The sequence below is a fragment of the Protopterus annectens genome, chromosome 2.part1 (assembly GCF_019279795.1).
Source record: "Protopterus annectens isolate FY-2018-M chromosome 2.part1, PAN1.0, whole genome shotgun sequence".
Lineage (NCBI taxonomy): Eukaryota > Metazoa > Chordata > Ceratodontiformes > Protopteridae > Protopterus > Protopterus annectens.
The window spans coordinates 623895171-623912955 of record NC_056729.1 but is presented as its reverse complement, the minus strand read 5'-3'; the positions used below and the strand labels follow the sequence as shown (position 1 = coordinate 623912955).

The window sequence follows — 17785 nt, the reverse complement described above, 5'->3', positions numbered from 1 at the left end:
AACATATGACTAATCTTTTAGAGTCAGGCAAATCAGTTCAAACTCCCTTTTAAGACCTGGCCAAGGACTGTCATACCATCTGTAATTATCAGTAAGGTAATCAAACTACATGAAAATCCACATGTTACCTGCTGGATAGCAAACTGGCTAACTGACAGACTCCAATCTATTAGTCTGGGAAGCTCCTTCGCTTTATAAAATAGTAGTTACCAGTGGCATTGCCAGGGGTCAGTTCTAGGACCACTTCTGTTTGGTATTTACTTCTCTGATGTCAAGGCTAAAATCAAGGGCCTAAGGTTTACTAATTTTGAAGATAACTGCAAACTTATAATTGTCATTAACTTCCCATCTGATCTCAAGATTCTTCAGAAGGGACTAGTACACACCGATTTGTGGTGCATGGACCATGACCTAAAACTAAATGCCAAGAAATGTAGCATTGTGATCTTGAGCAAGATTTGGCAATCATACACCTACCATATAGGTGATACCATTTGAATGGTGACTCAGCCATTAGGGACTCGAGCACTTTCACTGACAATGAACTATTCCTTTTTTATCATGTATACACTGTTGTTAGGAAATCCTTTTATGTTGCCAGAATAAACACTGGGGATATTTCCTCCAGATCTAAGGAAGTTATTATCCCTCTGTACTCTTCTATCATTAAGCCAGTAACAGAGTATAATGATGCCTTTGTTTTGTAACTAAGTATATGACCCAGATTGAAAGACCACAGCATTTTCTCACTAAGATAATTGATGGCATCACTTCCTTGAGCTACCCAGACTATTTTAAATTGCTTTCTCTCATTTCTGTTTCTTACACGCTCTTGAGAGGCAACCTCAGTCTATCCTGCAAAGTCTCAAAGGATCCAGTCCCATGCAACATCCTGTACATTTGCAAAATTAATAACACCCTAAACACCCACTCAGGAGATCTTAACTTTGACAGAAACATAAACAGTATCCGATGATGAGATAGATTTACCTTTTTTTATGGAATAGCTTCCCTTTGGATATAAAGCAGAGTAGTGTACAGACCATCTTTAAGTGTAATCTGGACAAATGGATGGACAGTCATAAATATATGCCAAGTCTGGCCCATCAAGTTCTCATTGAATGGAGTCAAAACTAGATATAAATTAGTCATGTCAATGGGTACTCGTGGCTAGGCTACTAAACGTCCTCTGGATCAACAACCTAGTATTCACTTATGAACCTATAAGTACAATAAGGGGTCTTTGCTTTGGCTTGGTTGGGGAGTGGGCTAATGTATTTTGAGAGCCACAAGCTGAAATATAATACAATAGAATTAACATTTATCTTTAATTTTCATCATAGCCTAATATGAGAGAGTTACACAGAATGGGGGCATCTTTGGGAAGAGGTAGGTAGAAGAGGTACATAGGATAATACAGACATGTAAAAACACAGGACAGTTATGTGATTTGGTTAGCCTAAGTAGTATGTCTATGAGCAATAAGTGGAAATTAATTTGAGAGTTCCATGCTTCTCACTTTCTTCATTTTCACACATCAGAAATTTGCCAATAAAATGGGTGAATTGTTTGGGGGCAAGCTGTGAAGGAAAATGGGGGCCATTTCATGATTCATGCAAAACAATCATTGATATGGCTACTTGTGGGGGAGAGGCATATATACATGTCCAAGATCAACAGATTAAAATAAATTACTGTTAGAAAAATATGTATTCACATATAAGCTGCTAGAGAAATATGTATTCACATATAAGCTGCTAGAAAAATATGTATTCACATATAAGCTGTTAGAAAGATATGTATTCACATATAAGCTGTTAGGAAAATATGTATCCAAACATTCAGACATATATAAGTTGTGTGGTTAAATATATATAAATGAACTTGAACATATATGAAATACATAGATTGAGAAATAGAGTAATATGTAATGCATTTAATTCTGTAATAGTAGAAATAAACTGATATTATTGCTTGAAGCATAAGCTGCAGTGTGATTAGAAACTTGGCCTTGGCAGCTCGGCTGGCTCATGTCTGTCAGTGAAAGATTATTTTGCAAAGTTAGAAAATAATGAATCTGTGTGCATGTGTATCTTTTCCTGCTTCCACCAGAAGAATGGCCTTGTGCACACTATCAGAGAAAATGTCCAGCTGGTGGACAAGAAAGAGACAAAGAGAAGTATTAAAGAAGACATGCACCCATTGTATTCGAACTAATCTAAGAGCCTTGAATTGGCTACATCCTCGGAAGGACATTGTGACTGACCAGGTGCTTGCAAGGCTATAATATTCTCATGGGAAAGTAACTTTTTAAAAATTGTAATATCAGCATTTTTCTTATGAATGGTCATGATGTAAAGACCCTGTCACTGACCACGTCAGTGAGGTGGGAAAAAGCTGATTGTAAAACCTATAAAATATCAGGTATTTCCTGAATAAAGCTAGACAAAATTCTGTACAAGTTTGTGTATGGTTTTTTGCCTCCTAATGTACATTAGAGTATATGTATAGTAGATACCTGAGAAACCTGCATTACTGTTTGTTATTGACTGTCATTTTAAAGTGTCAAATGATTTTTACAGTCTGATTTTAACAATTTATTTAACATTTTGGTCCTTCGAGGCGAATTCCTTGGTAAGCTGCAGGTCAGAGCATATAGGTGGCACTGAAACCTGCGCGAAGAAGGAAAGACCTCCGACTGAATTGTCGTATGTAAAGAGGCTGTCCACTTGTCTGATCTGTGGCGAAGCGGAAAACTGGATCCTAAAAGAAGCATAACAGTAAGCGGGAGGCTCGGGTAAGCAGAATTCCCTCTTTGTCTTTGTTTTAGATCAGGGACCAGGTTACACTGTGCTATTGTTAAGGTTTGTGATAGCAGGGAGAGAGGTAGTCGAAGTATTGTATCTTGAGTCATAGATCAGGGAATAAACAAAGCAAAGTAAAACAGTCATTCTAGACACTACTGTGGATACGGGGAATAAGATACCACGTGGTACAAGAGAAAGGGTTACGTAACAGTTCTTTTTTTTGAAGAGACATGGGAAATGAATGCACTAAAGGGTCACGTGACCGCCCTAACAGAAGACAAGTATATGCAATTGCAAAGAGCAGATAATGTGAGACATTTTTCAAAATGGGTCAATAAGTATGAATTTGATGGTAAATTAGATAAAATATCACTAGTAAAACTTTTGAAACAGTTAAAATCTGACGCAGAGGGTCAGGCAAAAAAACAACGACAGTTGGGCATTCCTCAAGCACATAGGTGGATTGAGGAAGTGAACCGAAGGGAACAGAAAAATAAGAATGCAAAAGCATTATTTTTAGATAAAGAGGATAATAATACAGTAGTAGCATCGGCGCCTCCCCCACCAACTCCTCTCATGCCTTACTCAGAATATGAAGAGGGAGGGCGTGCTGCTCCCCCCCCCACGTTATCCGGAGACAACAGGGGTATTCAGACAACCATTTGTAAGAGAACCTATCGAAACTAGATCCCGAACATGTCAAACACTTATAGATGTTCAACTAAGCGGAAATTCATTAGATGAGAGTGAGGAAATCTGTCCGTTAATTGATGTACCAAACCCACAGGCAGGACAGGAGGGCCAGGCCTCAACTCTCTTAGTGTATAGACCGTGGACACGGAAGACATCCGGAAAGCTACAGAGGGAATTCCCCATCCAAAAGTTAACTTTGAGAAATTTGTACAAGATTTACAGGGTATGAGATTGAGTTACCACCTGAATGGGGAAGAGGTAGAAAAGTAATTAGACAAATTTTAGGTCCGGACTGGCACATGATTTGTGGCCTGGAATGCCCGTGGGCAACTCAGGCCACTCCTACATAGTGACGCAGAACTAGATACTAGATTGAAGGGTCTTACAGACCGCATTACTGAAAAATGGAAACCTAGAGCAGATTGGACTTGTATTAACCAATGCGTGCAACAAGATAATGAGACAGTAGATACTATGGTAGATTATTAGAATGTTTCAATAACCATAGTGGTATGACTATTCCTGAAAATCAAAAAAATGATAGCTCATATGAACAACAGTTGAAGAATGCATTTTAAAAGGTTGTATTGCCCTATCAATAGCTTCACGAAGCATATGATAGATCACCGAACAGTAGGCTCCAAGCCTTGTTAGAGTATGCTAGGCATGCCGAAAAAACATTTTAACAGTAAAAGAAAACGCAGGTCTTCACAGCTGAAGACGGTGCGGAAGTTTTTGTAGTACAAACAGCCAAAAAGGGTAAGCGAAATGCTCAGGGTAACAAACGTTCTGACAGGAACTCAGAGTTTTATGAGGACAGGAAAAAAAGAGGTGAGTGCTTCAATTGCGGTAAGAAGGGACATTTGGCAAGGGATTGTAGGAGTAAGGCACCTGTGGAAAAAAAGGATAAGGATGATGAGGATTGACTAGATGGCAGTTATACTGCTCGACAGTCGCTAGGAGAGACTAATGAGGGAATAATGTAAATACCTTAGAAGAAACAAATGACATGCAACCGGATGTAGAAGTTGGGGAAAGTGAAGTTTTGGACTTGGCACTACTGAGCCTGGAGCTCTATTTAGCAGACACTAAACCGGAAGTTACACTTCTGGTGGAAGGAGAGAAATCAAATTTTTGTGTGACTCAGGAGCATCACGAACTTTGATACACCCTTCAAAGTTACCGAACATTCTGAGTCACCCGATTATATATTAGTGAAAGCAGCAAACGGACAACTGTGCAGGGAACCACTTTCCCATGATGTAGCAATAACTGACCCTGTCTCGGTATAACCCAGAGAAGTAAAATAGTACTTTCTGCCAAATGCCCCATGAACTTATTAGGAAGAGATCTCATGCAACTTTTGGCATAGCAGTAGTCCCTACCATGAAAGGTATGGAGGCACAGAGACAAACTGATGCTTTTGTGGTACGATCGGAGGGTGAGGCCTATTATTGGTACAGCCAGGACCTGGTTACAACCGGTCCAGGGGCAGTGACCAAGGAACTGATGAATGTAGCCACCAGCAAGGTGCTTCCCCTCGATGTTGATCAACAACATTTGTTACATTGTACCCTATATTATTGCAGCATATCAGGGCCTGATAAAGAATATGAACAAAAATTGTTCAGAAATCCCGCAAATAGATTAATACTACGGACTTTATACTGGGACACTGAGGGCAATAGTGTGGTGAGTTGTTCATTACCTCAGGAGTTCTTGGAATTGTACAGATCCAATAAACTACCGCATGTTAGCCTAACCAAAAACAGGAATGTTAGGTGGGTAGACTTGGGTGACAAAGTAACAAGATGGGAAAAATTAACTGACTTGGAGTTATCGGACCTAGGGGTACAGAAACAGAAACTAAATTGGTTAAAAGCACGCCCAGCTGTACACTTACAACAGAGTGAAGACAGCTGATTGGCGTTCTTGATAGAAGAAGAAGAAAAAGCTTTGAGTAAGATACCAAATGTTCTTTGGTCAACAGGGAAATCGGATGTAGGGCTTATTCGAACGGCAGGGCCAGTAATTATTACACCAAAATCGGCCTTTAGACCAAGAAAAAGACAATATCCTTTGAGCAAGGATGCGGAACAGGGAATCAAACCTATCATAATGGCATTGCTTAAGAAAGGGATACTGGTAGAATCTTTAGATTCACCATGTAATACTCCTCTGTTTCCTGTTAAAAAAGCAAACGGGGAATGGCGGATGGTACAAGATTTACAGGCTGTAAATGATGCAGTAATACCAAGGGCACCTACGGTGCCAGACCCACATACCTTGTTAAATGATTTGAAGCCGCAACAAAAATATTTCACCGTGGTAGACATTAGCAATGCATTTTTCTCAATACCTATACACCCTGACAGCCAACATTGGTTTGCATTTACATTTCAGGGCAAAAGGTATACGTACACCCGACTACCACAGGGATATAGTGAAAGTCCAACAATATTCGCACAAGAGATGGCTAGCAACCTGGCGGGATTTTCTCCACCAGGGGGCAGTCAAGTATTACTTTATGTAGACGACATCTTGCTTGCAGCCCCTACCCAGCAGCAATGTAGGGAAGACACAATAGCATTGTTGAAATTTTTGGCCGAGCAAGGGCATAAAGTGAATAAACATAAATTGCAACTTTGGAAAGAGCAAGTTAAATACCTGGGATATGTGATATCCAAAGAAGGTAGAACATTAGATGAAGATAGGAAAACAGCAATCTTACAAGCACCTAAACCAACTACCAAAAGGAAATGATGTCCTTCTTGGGAGCGACTAATTTTGCGAAGTTGGATACCGAATTATGCTTTGGAAACGGCTCCATTGGCTGATTTAATATTTAAAACACCAATGGCAGCACAAGAAACACTGCATTGGACATCGGAAGCAGAAGCAGCTTTTTGCAGACTAAAGCAACTGGTAGTTTCATCGTTAGTTTTAGGGCTTCTGAATTACCATAAGAGATTTTTCCAGACTGTAGATTGTAGGCGGGGATATATGACGTCAGTACTGACGCAACAACATGGCAGCAAGCAACGCCCCATAGCTTACTATTCATCACAGTTAGACCCGGTGGCACGATCATTGCCACCCTGTGTGCAAGCAGTTGTTGCAGCAGCTATGGCAGTGCAAGCTTCGCCTCAGTGGTATTGTTTCATCCTCTCACGTTGAGAGTACCTCATGCAGTTGCAATAATTTTACTGCAAGAAAAATAGCATTTTTGTCCCCTGCCAGACATCTTTCTTGTATGACCATACTATTGAGTCAACCTCACATGACGATTGAACGATGCACAACATTAAATCCATCGACATTACTTCCAATTCCTGTAGATGGCACACCACACAGTTGCCTACAGGAAATGGAACAAATAACCACACCCAGACAAGATCTCACTGATGTGCCTTTAGCCGATGCAGAGGTGACACTTTATGTGGACGGGTCCTGTAAACGAGGACCTACAGGAAAGAACCTAGTGGGTTATGCAGTAGTGACAGATAATGAAATCATAGAAGCACAACCCCTGCAACATAACCTGTCTGCTCAAGCAGCAGAATTGATAGCTTTGACACGTGCTTGCACTCTAGCGAAAAGACAAATGTGTTAACATATATACTGACAGCCAGTATGCTTTCTCTACAGTGCATGTCTTTGCACAACAGTGGAAGAACAGGGGAATGATAACATCTACTGGCAAACCGATTAATCATGCACAATTGATTTTGAACCTGTTAGATTCTATTCAGTTACCCACTAGAATAGCTATTTGTAAATGTGCAGCCCATACCAGACAACAAGACAAAATTTCAAAGGAATGCTCGGGCTGATGCAGCTGCAAAGCAAGCTGCCTCAGACCTAGAAACTGTGTTTTCAAATGAAGAACTACAACCTTCTGAGACTCTAGATTTAGAAATGTTAAAAACAATGCAGACATTAGCTACAAAAGCAGAAAAGCAAAAGTGGATAAAACGAGGAGCAATCCTTGAAGAGGGACTGTACATCTCCAAGAGAAAAGCCAATATTGCCATCTAATTTATTTAGATATGCAGCTTTGTTGAGTCATGGGCAGAGCCATGTCTCAACAGGGGGGATGGTACAGTTAGTTAACAAAACATTCCAAACATACGGATTTACGAATTATACACAAAAATTTTGTGCAACATGTCATATTTGTAGCAAACATCATGCACAGGGAGCATTTAAACCGAAGCGAGGAGGTTTACACCACCCTATCCGTTCCATACTATTTGTATGGATTTCATAGAACTGAATAAATGTGAAGGGAAAAATACTGTTTAGTGATCATAGATATGTTCTCAAAATGGGTAGAAGCTTTTCCGACCAGGAATTCGGATGCAGCAACAGTAGCAAAAGCCTTAGTGAAAGAAATCATTCCTAGATTTGGCATACCGGAAAGAATTTATAGTGACAATGGAACACATTTTGTTAATCAGACAATACACCAGCTTGGGAGATTCTTTGGGATTTTTGAAAACCATTGTGCCTATCACCCCAGTCAGCAGGACTGGTGGAGAGGTACAATGGAATTTGAAAAACAAGTTGAGAAAATTGATGAGTGAGACTCAAAAGACTTGGATTTGCTGTCTGCCTTTAGCACTGCTGAGCATGAGAACTGTTCCAAATGTAAGGGGCTTGACCCCTTTGAGGTAGTATTTGGAAGAGCATATTGTGTGCCACAATGGAAGGCCCTCATGCCTGCAGAGCTGGAGGCCGATAGCTCATTAGCTAGTTATATGAAGAAATTGTTAACAAATAAGACTGTTTTGCAGTTGAACTCTTTTCAGACAAAAAGAAACAAAACCAGAGGCCGTGCTGACCCCGGGTCCTGGATCTGGCTGAAAGTCATCAAAAGAAAGAACTGGGCGAGTCCAAAGTGGGAAGGTCCGTACCAGGTACTATTGGCAACACCTACTGCAGTAAAGATTGCTGAGAGATCATCTTGGGTTCATTTGACGCACTGTAAACCACTCAAAGAGTTTAAGTTGGACAAACATTTTTTAACTGACATACCACAGAAACAGGATGGCCAGAGGCAGAGTGAATAAAAATGCAAAACAACCCCAAAGACATTGGTTCACTGGCCTACTGATCATACATTTATTAACCATGTTTGTAGTGACCTTTTTGTTGTTATGGTTTTTCTTGCATATAACTACAGAAGTGAAATTGATAAAACATGATGATGAACTGGCTATAGACTGGCACCCGAACTTCAACACATACCTGGCTATGAAACGAGTCTATGTAGAGACTATGAACATTTCGAATTGCTGGGTTTGTACTGCAATACCCACAGCATATGGAGGACTTTTAATGTCTGCTGTCCCCCTGGGGATAAATGAAACTTGGGAAAACCTATTATTTGACACGGGTACTGTGAGATCACAAGACAAAGTGGCATTATATTTACCGTTACTCAGAAAGGAATTGTTTGCTTTGTTAAAATGATACACTCCAGGTTGGTTGGAGTAATTGTAACATAACTGTGTCTTACAAATGTTATATAAAAGACCAAGGTACTAGTTGTAGCTCGAACTATGGTTCATTATTAAGCTTGATGAAAACAACATTGAGGGATGTGCAAAAAACTCCTGAAATATATAGACAATTATCTGTTATAGATAAAAAAATGTTTCATTCAGGGTTAACCCGCATCAGTACTAAAGTAGAGAACTGTTATTTTGTTTGTGGGAAAAAGGCCTATAAATGGTTACCTGAGAATTGGTCCGGCAGTTGTTTTTTGGGTTATCTGGTTCCAGCCATAAGACATACTGCAGAATTGCCCTGGGTAAAATAATGTGAGAAATGCAGCTCAGCAAGCCGAGAATACAGTCAAAAAACCTGCTAATCCAGTGGGTAAGATTGAAGCAAGCTGGAAGGATCATTCAGCTGTGAAGGACAAAGAAAAACTAACCCATATGGACTTGAGTGACAGTGTTATATCCTGGGCTGGAATATTCCCAGCCTACGGAGCAGTCAAATCGATTTGGGAACTGAGGAAATTGTCAAAACTCCTCGAAGTAATGAGCAATGCGACTTTTTCCGCTCTTGAACTTGTGACTGATGAAATGAATGCAATGAGAACAGTCGTGCTACAGAACCGAATGGCTCGACTTCACCCTAGCGGCGAGAGGGTGTACCTTATCAAAGAAGAATGCTGTGCGTACATTCCAGACAACCAACATGAAATCAATGATCACCTGGAGGTAATACAGCAGGTGTCAGCAATGGCAGAACCAGGCCCAAACCCACTGACCGAACTTTTCCAGAATCTATTTGGGGGGTGGGGGTCGGTCCTTATGAATATTCTGATTGCAATTTGTGTAGTACTGCTCATAATTGGAGCATGTGTCTGCTGCGGCATACCCTGTGTGAAAAAATTAGTTAAAGACCTAGTTGACATATCAGTAACTGAAACTATGTACCAGGACATGGAATTGAATTTGTTGATACCAAGCGAAAGCCTACCTGAAATATAAAACAAATGACTTACTTAGCTGAAAGTCCTTGAAAGGAGAAGGCTAAGAAATTAAATAATATTGTTTATGTTTCAAATAGAATGAAATGCATTAACAGGAGGGAGAATGTTAGAAAAATATGTATTCACATATAAGCTGCTAGAGAAATATGTATTCACATATAAGCTGCTAGAAAAATATGTATTCACATATAAGCTGTTAGAAAGATATGTATTCACATATAAGCTGTTAGGAAAATATGTATCCAAACATTCAGACATATATAAGTTGTGTGGTTAAATATATATAAATGAACTTGAACATATATGAAATACATAGATTGAGAAATAGAGTAATATGTAATGCATTTAATTCTGTAATAGTAGAAATAAACTCATATTATTGCTTGAAGCATAAGCTGCAGTGTGATTAGAAACTTGGCCTTGGCAGCTCGGCTGGCTCATGTCTGTCAGTGAAAGATTATTTTGCAAAGTTAGAAAATAATGAATCTGTGTGCATGTGTATCTTTTCCTGCTTCCACCAGAAGAATGGCCGCACTATCAGAGAAAATGTCCAGCTGGTGGACAAGAAAGAGACAAAGAGAAGTATTAAAGAAGACATGCACCCATTGTATTGAACTAATCTAAGAGCCTTGAATTGGCTACATCCTCGGAAGGACATTGTGACTGACCAGGTGCTTGCAAGGCTATAATATTCTCATGGGAAAGTAACTTTTTAAAAATTGTAATATCAGCATTTTTCTTATGAATGGTCATGATGTAAAGACCCTGTCACTGACCACGTCAGTGAGGTGGGCAAAAGCTGATTGTAAAACCTATAAAATATCAGGTATTTCCTGAATAAAGCTAGACAAAATTCTGTACAAGTTTGTGTATGGTTTTTTGCCTCCTAATGTACATTAGAGTATATGTATAGTAGATACCTGAGAAACCTGCATTACTGTTTGTTATTGACTGTCATTTTAAAGTGTCAAATGATTTTTACAGTCTGATTTTAACAATTTATTTAACAATTACTATGGTAATTTTTTTCATTCACTTCCATCACTGTCAACCACATAGTTATAAGCAGAAAGTGGATGTCTTTTGCAGTAGATTTGAGTAGGCATGCTGCACATGAAACAACAGGGTCATTACCTGATCTCTGTCATATAAAAATGAAATGGCTATTTTTGGAGGGCAGCATACATATTAAACTGCACTAAGATAAATATGTTTCTGTGGTCATTATGTTTTTGTTTTCTTCTTAATAAAAATGTAATGCTATATAAAACGTGAGCATCACTTGGGGAACAACTGGTAGTTACATGATTAATTATAAATGAATACTAGCATGGTTTGTTGAGAGAACAGTTTATGTCAGTGAGCAAAGTGGCAATCATATTTATATGATGCCTTCTTAATCAGAACTGGATTAATCTTGCAGAAAGAGCACATTCCACTGGGGCAGTTCATATGTGCATTTTGTGCATTTTGTATCAACATATCTTATTAGAACTCTAATAATGTTTAATTGTGATTTGCCTTTAGAGAGCTGACATATGGCCTCTTACATACAGCCAGTAAAACCAGTATTTTTGGGGGGAAGGGGTGTTGTTAAAGTATGGTACTGTTCTTGCTTTCTATCTGTGAGCTATTTGACCTTTGCACAAAAAGATGAGTAAACATAATGTCCAGAATATGCAGAAACTTCTACAATATAGATGAAGTAAAATCTAATTATGTCATAAGTAGAAATCCAATATATTTTGTGCTTGTGCTCTCGCGCGCACATGTGCATATGCATAAACACACACAAACATATACATATACCCTTTTTCTTTACCCCAAAAACTCACACACTAACAAAGCATCTTTCAAAATCTTTTCAGCAAATGACACTGAAATTGAATTGGTTCACCATACCAAACTATTAGAAGTTATAATGGAAGATAATCTTAAATTTGTCCTCCACATCCAAAACAGTATAAAGAAAACCCATAAAAAACTAGGCATGCTATACATAAACAAACATTTTCTGAGCATGCCCACAAAAGTTACTCTAGCTAAAACCTATCTTCTGCACTCCTACTCTACGGATTTCCATTTTTAACCATTTTACAATCATCCATAGAAAACAAACTTGAAAACTGTTACAACAAAACTGCCAAGTTCGCTACTAATTCATCCTCCTTTACTCATAACTATAAATCTCTGCATACCCTTAGCTGACTGGAACTCTCACTCTATCTCTCCTACATTCAACTTCTAACAATACATAAAATCATTCACAAACCAAAAGAACTCTGAGATCAGAAGACAAACAACTTCTTATCATAAATATACTAAATAAATCCCCTAGATAAAGCCTATGCTCATACTCAGTAGCAAAAATAAATAAATAAATAAATAAATAAATAAATAAATAAATAAAAAATGGTACTCTACCTCTAAACACCAGAACTATTTCTAACCTACCTACCTTTAAAAGCTCCCTAAAAGAATACTTTACAAAATCATGGATCTGCTTCTGTGCCAGTCCTGTCTGAACTTACTCACTATACTTCACTCACTCCCTTCAACTTAAATCATAAATCATACCTCACAACCCTCTCCAACTTCCTACTCCACTCCTTTCTTTTGTACTTCCCATTACCTTACTATATCCACTTCATCTCTGCAGACCTTTCCTCTACCTCTTTCTCTTTCCTCCCTACTGAAGACACCCTACCCTGCGCTCTTTTCTATAATCTCCTTTTCTCTCCATCCTTCTTGCTTCTATAACCATAATATGAACACCTTCTCTGATACTACGATATCACTCAATTTCCTGTCACAGTCTCTAATCATGTAATCCCTAATTTCTATTTAAATATCTTATTAGAATTGTCTCAGGTCTCATTTTTATATACTAATCTGTGTAGCAAATAATATGACTAATGAGTTTTCCTCACACATTTTCTCCAGCTCATGTTATTGTTCTTTTTCATTGTTCTCTGCTTTGAAACATATGGCCTACGTTTTTCTCATTACAGCTTTTTTTCACTCATATGTTTTCTAGTGTAACATGATACTTTGTGATTTAAAATATCTGCAATTGATTCTTGAAAGATAGTGGAGCTTTTCTCTCTGGATCTGTGCTGAAAATGGGTCCTTTCTGTCCCAGTTGGACTTTCCCAGTAAACAAGTATCAAATAAATAAATCATAACTAAATAAATAAATAAAAATAGATGTAACATGCTATGGCCATTATTTTAAGTGGGTAAATTGTGTGGTCAGATTCAGAGATGAACTGCACTGAAATCTTGAATGTAACAATTTTATTCTTAGATGCAATTTAGAACTGTTATTCTTATTTGGAAGTATCATAATATAATCTCAAGGGAGAACAAAGATATATCCTTTCAAAGATATAGCACAGTGACATTAATACATATTACTTTACTTCCATTTTCTGACATTTTACATTATACTTGGTTTTCATTGTAGGTACAGAGCTGAAAAGGTTTTCAGAGCACTGAGTATAATAATGCCCTAAAATAATTCTTTATACTGAGCTGTAGTTATACCAGAAACTATACTATATATTTGACTAGGGAAAAATATTTCATTTGCAACATGCTAAAGTTAGCATGTTAAACATTTAAAAAAATTAATGCTGTGGTGTCAAATTCCATATAGTGCTGCAACTCTTGAGATGGAATAGCCATCTTATGGAATTTTGTACTTGATAATGGTGTTAGTTTTTGAAATGTTCACAATAACATCTTAAAGGAAGACTGAAGCATAGGTTTTTACATTGAAGCACTTCATTGTTAATGTTTAAAGGCATTCATTGTCATGTTTGATATTCTGCATTATTCTAAGTTTACATTGGGAGTTGAGTTTTTTTACCTCTGCTCATTTTGAAGATAGACCAATGGCTTAGACTACTTCTCTACACAGTTCTTATTAGATAAAACACTACATATTTGACCTAGAAAAAAAATATATATATTTTTTCTGTTGTAACATGCAATGGCTGCAATTCCATGCTAAAAATTCATCCATATATGTTGGAGTAGAAGGTTAGAGTCCCAGTCTTAGCTTTTATTTATTTATTTTTGGTTAAAACTCTGTTATTCTGTGAAAGATTCATAATGAGATCTCTAAGGGTGACATCAGTACTATCTGCCAAAGACAGGCCCCGATGGCTTTAATGTATGTGCTTTACAGCCGCAATCTTCTATTCTGTATTATGCCTATAATATTTTGTATGGTTAAAGAGAAATGGTCCTTTATTAAGAGATATCACCAACAGTTTTATGTAGCCAAGATAAACATATGGTTGTTATGATTTTGCAATTTATTTCATATAGATAGATATCTCTATATATAGAGAGATATCTATTTATCTATATCTATATTGAGCTCGCTCTCTCTCTCTGTATATATATATATATATATATATATATATATATATACATACATACATGTACAGGGAGAGAGAGAGAAAGAGGGATATATATAAAATATTTTTTCAATATAATCTTAATATTTATCTGAATCATATAATTTGTGTTTTGATGAAATAATAATTTGTATATATTTATACAGAGAAGACATAATTGGATATTTTAATTTATATGAATGAGAAGCTTGCTGATTGTAAAATGAGTGGATGTGTCCCTGTCTTTCTACAGGCTTTCAGCAAAACATGAAGCATCTGGCAGAAATCATGTTGTCTGGGCAGATGAATATAAATCTCCTATACAGATAGCAGCTTTTGATGCATGACAAGATACAGATAAAACTATTTTTTTAATACTTCAAAGTGATGTGTGTGGGAGGTTTCTGTAATGGTTAAGGTGCTTACCTTAGAAATACAAGGTGCAGGGTTTGATTCTGACATGGGGTAATTGGCTAGGCTTAAAATGGCCCATAAGGGCAGTTAGGCTAGTACGAGCCTTTGAGCCTATGCACTGTCACAAATGCAAACCATACTGTTTTATTACACTTTCATTCTGTTTATCTAGGACTTTCTCAAGTTTTAACCAAATATTTGCCATCCATCAGAAGTGATCCGTACAACTTGGCTGTAAAGATTTGTCCATTTGTTATTCTATAGGCTGTAATTCTACCAACACCTAGATGTATAACAGTTATCACAACAGTAACTTTTTTTGTTTTCTACAATAGTAGACAGCTGTAGTCTAAGAAAATGCTAACATGTAATATGAAAAAACACCTGCTGTTATACACAAAATCAGATCGGAGTGCATAATTTAAGCTACTGTTTGAATACTTTGTTTTAAAGAGACAAAATGATTTGCCTTTTAGAAAAAAAATAATAACATTTCTTTTTTAATGAATTGCAGCTACTCCTTTATGTGAAAAAGGTACATTTCAGGACTAAATCTGGAGATGATGTATTTTTTGATGAAAATGGAGATCCACCAGCTGTATATGATATTCTAAACTGGCTTGTGGCTGAGGATGGAACATCAAAGTATTTTAAGATCGGGCGCTTTGATCCTGGTGCTCAAGTTGGTCATACACTGACATTCAATGAAAGTGCCTTTAAATGGAATAAAGCACATACAAAGGTTAAGATCAATTAATTGTTATGTTAAATAAGGCAGTTTATGACTATGGCAGTGGGGGATGTGATCCATGTTCATAAAAAGAAGCCACATTTCTGCTTTGAGAGCATTGCTGGGTGTCAGTAGTTGAGTATACAACAATATTTTCTTAGACTAGGAAAATACAATTTCAATGTTTTGTATGATATGTTTACATTTCCAGACAGTTTTCACAATATGTACAGTATGTGTACATGATTAATTTTGCATTACGGTATCACAGCTGACAGCTTAAAAAGTAAAGTGATATATTTATTGTGATATGCTTGTTAAAATGAGTTGTATTACTACCTGAGGAAACAAGTAGTAAAGATTGCTTAATAAGATCCAGCAAATAAAAGAAAATCAGGCTTCACGTATAAGTTATTTACTGATCAAGGATGACTGAACATGGGAAATGCAAGGATATAAACACAGTGCTGCAGATTTTATTTAGGGAAACAGCATCAACAAGATACATGATTTTAATGCAAGTCAGGACAAACAGAGGGAAATACAAACTAGATGCGTTTCTGGAGGTATAAAAAGAGCAGAAAGGAAGGTAGACATATATATGGTGTAAATGAAAAGTGGCTGCTATATACAGTAGAATCCCTGGAGGTTATATCCTGACCTTATTGACATGAGGTTTAACAGGCACAGATTTTGGAGGTAAATAAAAGTTTGGGAGGTGCATTTCTTCTTACTGAGAAAAGGAAGAATTTATGAGATACAAATATTGTAGTCATTTCAGGTAGTAAAATGAGATTTAATATTGTTTCAGTATATTTCAAAAAGTGGTAAGTTTTTCATATACCAGTGGAGATGATAGCTCACCATTGAGATGGCTAAACAATTTGTTTGCATGTTGGAGAAGGAGTTTGTATAAGGTTCTTAGCTGTAACATTTATGTAGTATACGGAGCACAATGATTACACTCCAAACCTAGAAAAAAGATAAACTTGTTACGTGCTACTGTAGTGCAAGTCCTGACCATAACAGCACTTTCAGAGGTGTGAAACAATTGTTACACACTCTGCTAAGTGTTGAGTTTAAGGGAAGGGACATTTCCTCAGTCCATTAATATCTTTTCTCATATAGCAACAGAAGTTTACAGGCATTAGTATGTAAGTAGTTTATTTAAATTAGGGAAGTATTTTAAAAAGATGTCCCTGATTTTTTTCTTACTTGATGTCTATGTGACAGCACTTACTAAGTTCTTTTCTGACTTCCAAAGCCAGTAAAACACATTGCATTCCTTTTGTAACTGATAGTAGATAGAGAATAGGACTCCATGTAATACAAAGAGTTTTGACCGGGTCTTCATCATATTTGTTGTCAAAGTGGATTTATTGGCATCCATGTCTTGAACACATAATAATGCACTTATGATCAGAGACCTCATCATAACCCTCTATGATTCTAATTTTGCTATGCTTTATGTGTAGGCCTTGAATGATGAAGACGGTGCAAAATAGGTACTGGTAATTTAGTGATAATCATAACAATATCTATCTATATCTATAGCTGTATCTATCTATCTATCTATCTATCTATCTATCTATCTATCTATCTATCTTACCATGGGTAGGTATATATATATATATATATATATATATATATATATATATATATATATATATATACATATATATATATATATATATATATATATATATATATATATATATATATATAGGTTCATAGGTTCATAGGTTCATACTAGGCTATCTGCCCGAGAGCATTTACAAGCCTAGCCCATAGTTTTGTGGCTTACGCCACCCCTTTAGTCTGGGAACTATACCCATTATTTTGCTGTGCCTCTGTTGAGCAGTGACACTGAGGTAATCCCTGGGGTATATCTGTGATCTCCCATCCATTGGTCAAGATTTCTCTTGAACAAGGCCAGCGAGGTGCTCTGCCTCACATATACCGGGATTTTATTCCACAGCATAGGGAGTCTTTGGGTGATGAATCTATCCCTCCAGCACGTCCTATTAATAGCCGTGTCGAGGTTTAAGTCTCCGCCTTGTGGCTCTGACGGATCTAGATTTTTGAGGTGAAGCATATTCATCAAATCTGGGTTTGACATGGCCTTGTATGTTAGGCAAAGGTCACCTCTGAGCAAGCGGTGGCGACTGAATAGAGCTGGAGTTCTTTCAGTCGGGCAGCATAGGATAGATGTTTGAGACCCTTTATC

At 37.3% G+C, this 17785-nt stretch overlaps 1 protein-coding gene across 1 annotated transcript in view; it reads left to right on the top strand.

Annotated features, from left to right (window-relative positions):
* Window positions 1–17785, top strand: part of LOC122794889 (extracellular calcium-sensing receptor-like) — a 192839-nt gene that overhangs the window by 15894 nt on the left and 159160 nt on the right. The window contains exon 3 of the mRNA XM_044063487.1: window positions 15343–15510. Coding sequence (XP_043919422.1) covers window positions 15343–15510 — 168 coding nt within the window. The remainder of the gene's footprint in view (window positions 1–15342; window positions 15511–17785) is intronic.